This window comes from Arachis ipaensis, chromosome B01 (genome assembly GCF_000816755.2).
Source record: "Arachis ipaensis cultivar K30076 chromosome B01, Araip1.1, whole genome shotgun sequence".
Lineage (NCBI taxonomy): Eukaryota > Viridiplantae > Streptophyta > Magnoliopsida > Fabales > Fabaceae > Arachis > Arachis ipaensis.
This window is the reverse complement of record NC_029785.2, coordinates 19,799,923-19,806,094: the sequence shown is the minus strand read 5'-3', so window position 1 is coordinate 19,806,094 and position 6,172 is coordinate 19,799,923. Positions and strand designations below refer to the sequence as shown.

Below are 6,172 nucleotides of genomic sequence, written 5' to 3'. Positions count from 1 at the left end.
AGGAATAATTATACAAATAGTAAAAATGTAACTTTAGTTTCTTTTTTATTTTTTAATTTATATATGTTTATTCATTGTTATCAGAACTGGATCGAATCAGTCGTTTCGATTGGAAAACTGATAAACCGATAGTCTGATCGATTTGTAAGCGAATTAAACTGAACAAGTAATTGAATTGGTCAACAGTGATTAAACCCGTTGAAAATCGGCCGGTCCGCACTAAACCTGCACGGATCCATGATGCACGTGCACGCCGCTTTCGAACACGAGTTGGCAAACATGCAATCCTGCTCCCTTGCCGCTGTGCCATTTTGCCTCTTGATAATATATGTGACAAAAATTAAATATATAATAAAGTATGAATGAATTTTTATTTTTTTAATCCTTTTAAGTATGGATTGACATGGATACCAAACAAGTAGAAACACATAATATACAAACGTATTGATATATTGATATTGATAAATTAAAAAAGTATTTTGTACTAGTAACTAATTTATTATCTGTTTTTGCACCATAAATTATATCTAAGAATTGATATTTAATTACCATTAATATATTTTTTGAAAATATGCCTTTAATTTTTTATTTTATTTTTATAATTTTATATTTTTATTTAATTATGACTGGGTCAACTGGGTAGATCAGTGACCCATCGGGTTGAACTAGTAACCCAATGACCCAGTCGTATGAGCGGGTTAATTATCGGTTCTGTTCTGATAACTATGTGTCTATTTGAATGAAAAACAAATTATTATTCTTTAGTTGTTATGTAACAAAAAAATTAAAAAAAAAGTCATAGCAACCGAAAGAGAAAAAAATAGAATGGTGGAAGGCGTTGATAGTGGTAGAAAGATATACCACTCTATCATCCTAAACTTTACCTCTAGCCGTAAAGCAAAGGACGACAAAGCGTCACGACAGTTCTAAAGCTCCATACAATAGTATATAGTCAAGAAATATTAAAACTAAAAGCCCGATGAAGGAATAAAGATCAAAGATGCAGAAAACAGAGATACAGAAGCGCGTAGCGTTCCCATACGATAACTAAAGTGTAAAGGTAAGAAAAAGAGATTATAGATACAAGATAAACAAGGTGTCTATATATATATATATATAGTGTGTACAAAAGAAACCTAGTCACAGCTTGCGGAGTTTAGGCCGACTAGTTAAAATAGATACAACTGAGTTTTGAAAGTTAAAACGGATACATCTTATCTTTCAAAGTTTAAGTCTCTAAGGCAACAAGTACAATAATCAAAAGTGAGAGAATAACTACAGCAAAATAAACAAAAGACAAAAGCGAGCCATTCTCCGCTTTGTCACCATTCGCAAACTCACTGAGGTGGGTTGCGACCTGCATCTGAAAAACAACAACATATGGTATGAGAACTGAGGATTCTCAATATGGTAACAGTGTCCAATAGATAAGATATAAGGTTCCGAAAAGTCAGAGGCAATCCTAGAACTTCCCACATGCATAAGATTCAAACTTAGAAACATTTTTATAAAAATCCATAATTGGTAATCTAATCTTAAGAATTTTCTAAATTAACATATCACCGCTGTTCCACAGCCTTCGCCAACCTATCCTTCATGCGATCACATCGCCACCGCCTACCGAACCTCCTCAATCCCAGTAGAAAACACAAATAGTGCAAGCAAGTAAAACACAAGTAATATACATATACAGCAGGTAGTTCAATTAGCAATTAAACATGTTATACAAGTTGGCACAATGCAAGTAAACAAAGAAAACAAACACATAAGAGTGAATATGATGAATGCCTGTCCTATTGGCCGTGGTATCACTTGTCGGTTCAACTGCCAACCCGACACATCCCTTTGGGATGTTGCCTTTCGGTCACGAATATAATTAGCGCTCCATGGATATAGTGCCCGACACACTATCTAGGGATATAGTGCCCAGCACACTCTTATGACTCGAAAGGATGCGAGCGGGATACTCTGTCTCAAACCTCACATCTAAACGTAAGCGGGATTAACCACCGGCGCCGCAACCTCGACTAGCAAGATTAACCACCGTCCTTGCCAAGCACATAGCGACTTAGCAATCATAGCACATCAGTAGTATATTACTCAGTCTTAGTGATCTCTGTCATTCTCATCATGTTCAACAACCTCAATCATTCATTTTTCTCAATTCATCATCAACTCAACACTCCGCCAATCCACTCAAGTTATTCTATCCACAAAACTTCCCAAGTCTAAGTCATTGTCTCTAATCTTAAAATAGAAAATATCTAATTAAATTCACTCATGGTATTCTCCCTTATCCCAAAGTCTAATTACTAGCTAGGGGATCCTAAAGCAATTACAGAGGTTAAGAAAGTTAGAGAAGTGATTAAAAACACAAAAAATTACATTTTCAGCAAAACAGGGGTCATGCATATGCATGACCGTTCCCGCGTACGAATGAGCTTCAAAACAACAATGTCGCGTACGCGAGCTACGTCTGTGTACGTGAACGCTTGAAACAGAAACGGGTTCTCGCGTACGCACGCCAATGGTCGCATACGCATGGGTGTAAAATTGGCATTTTCGCGTACGCATCCCAATGTCGTACACGCATGAGTGTTGGGCAGAGTCTCATCCTCACGTATGCATGCCTGTTCCACGTACACATGCCTCCAATTTTTCATAAAAAGTTGTTTTGCTGCAGAATTTAGTTTTTTATACAAAACTTCAAACGTGCATAACTTTTTTGTTAAAAATCATTTTTCACTCGTTCTTTGAACGGCATAAACTTTACGAACCTAATTTTCATTCAAAATAAGTTTCATTAAATTTGGGAGTTCAGAAGCCAAGTTATGGCTTGCTGAAATTCGTCAAAAATAGATTTTTACCAAAACTTGTAAAATCCTCTAGTTTCCTAAACACTCAAACCACAATCAAACCAACGACATCAAATTCAATGCCAAAACAAACCTCCATCATTTCTCAAGTATTTAAACACCTAAACCATTCTATTCTCACCTCATCAACTCATTATACACTAATTTCAACAATTATCAATCCAACTCTCAATTATACCACATTTACACCATTCCAATCTATCCCATTCATTATTCATCAATATATCATTATTTAAACTCATAATCCTCATCATTTATCATCAACATTAATACTCACCATCAATCATCTTCAAGATCAAAATCATCATCAATCATTCTCAACATCAATAATCATCATCAACTTCATATCACCACAACAAACTCAACAATAATTAACCAATTTCTGCAATTCATTCAATTCAATCATATCTTAAGGTCCACTACCCTAAGTTGCCCATAACATTACATATTATTTAATAAAAAAAATTGAAACCATACCTTGGCCGATTTCCACACAAGCACAAAATCACCAAAATAATCTCCTCATCACAAGCCTTCAAGCTTAGCCACCAAAATCAACAAGTTTCAGCCAAAATTCTCAATTCCAAGTGCACCAATTCTTCAATTCAACTCCAATCAACAATAATTCAAGCTATATCCATACAAATTACTAAAATTAACACTAGGGCTCACAAATATATCAAACCACAAGGGTTTTTAGAACATGTTTTTTTAACTGTGATCAAATAAATAATTTAAAAAAAGTTATTTTTACTGTTTTTATATGAATGATGGGCTTTATTTATTTATGTGAAATGAATCATGCGTGGAATTTTTAAAGTCAAGAAAAGAATATAAAAATAAAACTTACACATAATTGCTTGTAAGTAAAAGCTACTAGACAATTTAATAGTTGTCTGAAATTCTGAAAAGCATTTTTTTTTCTCTTTTGCTGTTTTGCACACTACTACTACATAAACAAATGTCTTAACTCTTAACTCTTAGGTCTTATTGTCTTAAGAAATTACAAAAGCAAAAATTTATTTTAAATCTTGAAAAAGTTTAATTATTTAATACATTACAGTAGTGGTCTTTTTTTTCTTTTAACCAATAATACTCCTAGGTCTGAACACACTACACACTGCTTAGAAATTTAACACAGTTGCAGCTGAGGCTTGGCACAGATGGAGGATTTTTACGCCTCTCATCAAGCTGCACCCGGGTTCAAATCCCAGCTGAGGCTGGATGTTGCAAGAACCCATAGTACCCATGTAGTGTGTGTGAGTGTGTTGTGTGGGTGTGTAAAACATGGGGTTAATGCCTAGGATTGGAGGCTGTCCAATCCACTTGACCAAAAAAAAAAAGAAATTTAACACAGTTAAATAACCGCACACTTTTGTGACCAAATAAAATAATTTCATAAACATGCGAATAAGCAAAGTATCCACATGGCAAATTGCCACAGCAATAATCAATCTCTCGCTCCACTTTCACGTGAGTGGAGAGTTCAGGTCCAGCTGCTCCGCACTTCTCTTCCGCCTCCATCCAATCAAAAATCACACTCCCTCTCTACTCACTCCTCCCTAGTCACTACCCACTACCCACTACCCACTTCTCTTCCCTTCACTTCATACTCCGCTTCTCTCTCTTTCTTTTTCTTTTCTCCGTTCCAAAGCATGTCACAGATTCCCCCCACCAAAAAAACCAAACAATCCAAAACAAACCACCACCCAACCCACTGACACTAGAATCAAATCTCTCTCACACAGTCACGCGCACACATTACATTACATTACGACTAAACAATGCATTACCTCCACTCACTCTTGCTCCTCCTCATTTTGGTGCTAACCGCCGATGCCAGTCCCTCAACGGAAGTAAACACAATGCTACCATCCGACGCCGTTTCACTGCTTTCCTTCAAGTCAAAAGCAGACCTCGACAACAGGCTACTGTACGCCTTAAACGAGCGCTACGACTACTGCGAGTGGCAAGGAGTGAAGTGCGCACAAGGCAGAGTGGTTCGCTTCGTCGTCCAAGGCTTCTCTCTCAGGGGCACCTTCGCCGCCGACACACTCGCCCGCCTCGACCAGCTCCGCGTCCTCAGCCTCCGTAACAACTCACTCTCCGGCACCATCCCTGACCTCTCCCCTCTTAAAAACCTCAAGTCCCTCTTCCTCGACCGTAACCGATTTTCCGGAACGTTCCCGCGCTCGGTTCTCACGCTTCATCGGTTAGTTACTCTCTCACTCGCGCATAACGAGCTTGCCGGTCCGATTCCGGTTCGGCTCAACTCGCTCGACCGGTTAATCTCCCTCCGGCTGGATTCTAACTACTTTAACGGCACTCTCCCTGCTCTGAATTTGTCGTTTCTTGAAACGCTTGATGTTTCGAATAACAACCTTACCGGTCCCGTGCCTGTTACGCCCACGCTCGCGAAGTTCGATGCACCGTCGTTTTCAGGAAACAATGACCTCTGCGGAGAGATTATCCACAAGCCATGCGATCGGCATTCTAGATTCTTCGGTGGCGGTGGCTCTTCTGCTGCCACGTCCTCCGCCGCGCCGCTAGGGCAGAGCGAGCAGGGGATCGTGGTGGTTCATTCGCCGATCAAGGAAAGGAAGCACAAGAGCAGTGGATTGGTTCTCGGAATCTCCGTCGCGGCCGCGGTTCTCGTCGGCGCAGGGCTTGCCGTGGTTGCGGTGGCGAGGAAGAAGAATAGAAACAAGCAAGGGGGAATGCTCGGGGAAAAATTTGAGACGGAGAAAACGACGGCGTTGGAGGTTGAAACAGGAAGAAATAACCCTGCGCAGTTGGTGAGGGAAAGGGAAAACGAAAACGACGTCCTTTCAATGATGAAGGTGAAGAGGATAGAGGAGATAGAGAGGGCGCATAAGAGTGGGAAGTTGATATTCTGCTACGGTGAAGTGCAGCCGTACACGCTGGAGCAGCTGATGAGGGCGTCGGCAGAGCTTCTTGGGAGGGGGAGCGTGGGGACCACCTACAAGGCGGTTCTTGATTCGCGGCTGATCCTGACAGTTAAGAGAATGGACGCCGGGAAGACGGCAGCGATGAGCGGAGAGGTGTTTGAGAGGCACATGGAGATGGTTGGTGCTCTTCGGCACCCGAATTTGGTTCCGGTGAGGGCTTATTTTCAGTCCAAGGGCGAGAGGCTTGTCATCTATGATTATCAGCCAAATGGAAGCCTTTTCAATCTTGTTCATGGTAAGCTTAATTATTGTTCAAACCAGTTAGCTTATATATATATATGGAGTACAGAAATTAAGACAAAAAAAAGTAAAAAGTAATGCTAGAAT

At 39.8% G+C, this 6,172-nt stretch overlaps 1 protein-coding gene across 1 annotated transcript in view; it reads left to right on the top strand.

The window, feature by feature from the left end:
• Positions 4,476–6,172, top strand: part of LOC107627037 (probable inactive receptor kinase At5g67200) — a 5,491-nt gene continuing 3,794 nt past the window's right edge. The window contains exon 1 of the mRNA XM_016329920.2: positions 4,476–6,080. Coding sequence (XP_016185406.1) covers positions 4,661–6,080 — 1,420 coding nt within the window. The 5' untranslated portion in view covers positions 4,476–4,660. The remainder of the gene's footprint in view (positions 6,081–6,172) is intronic.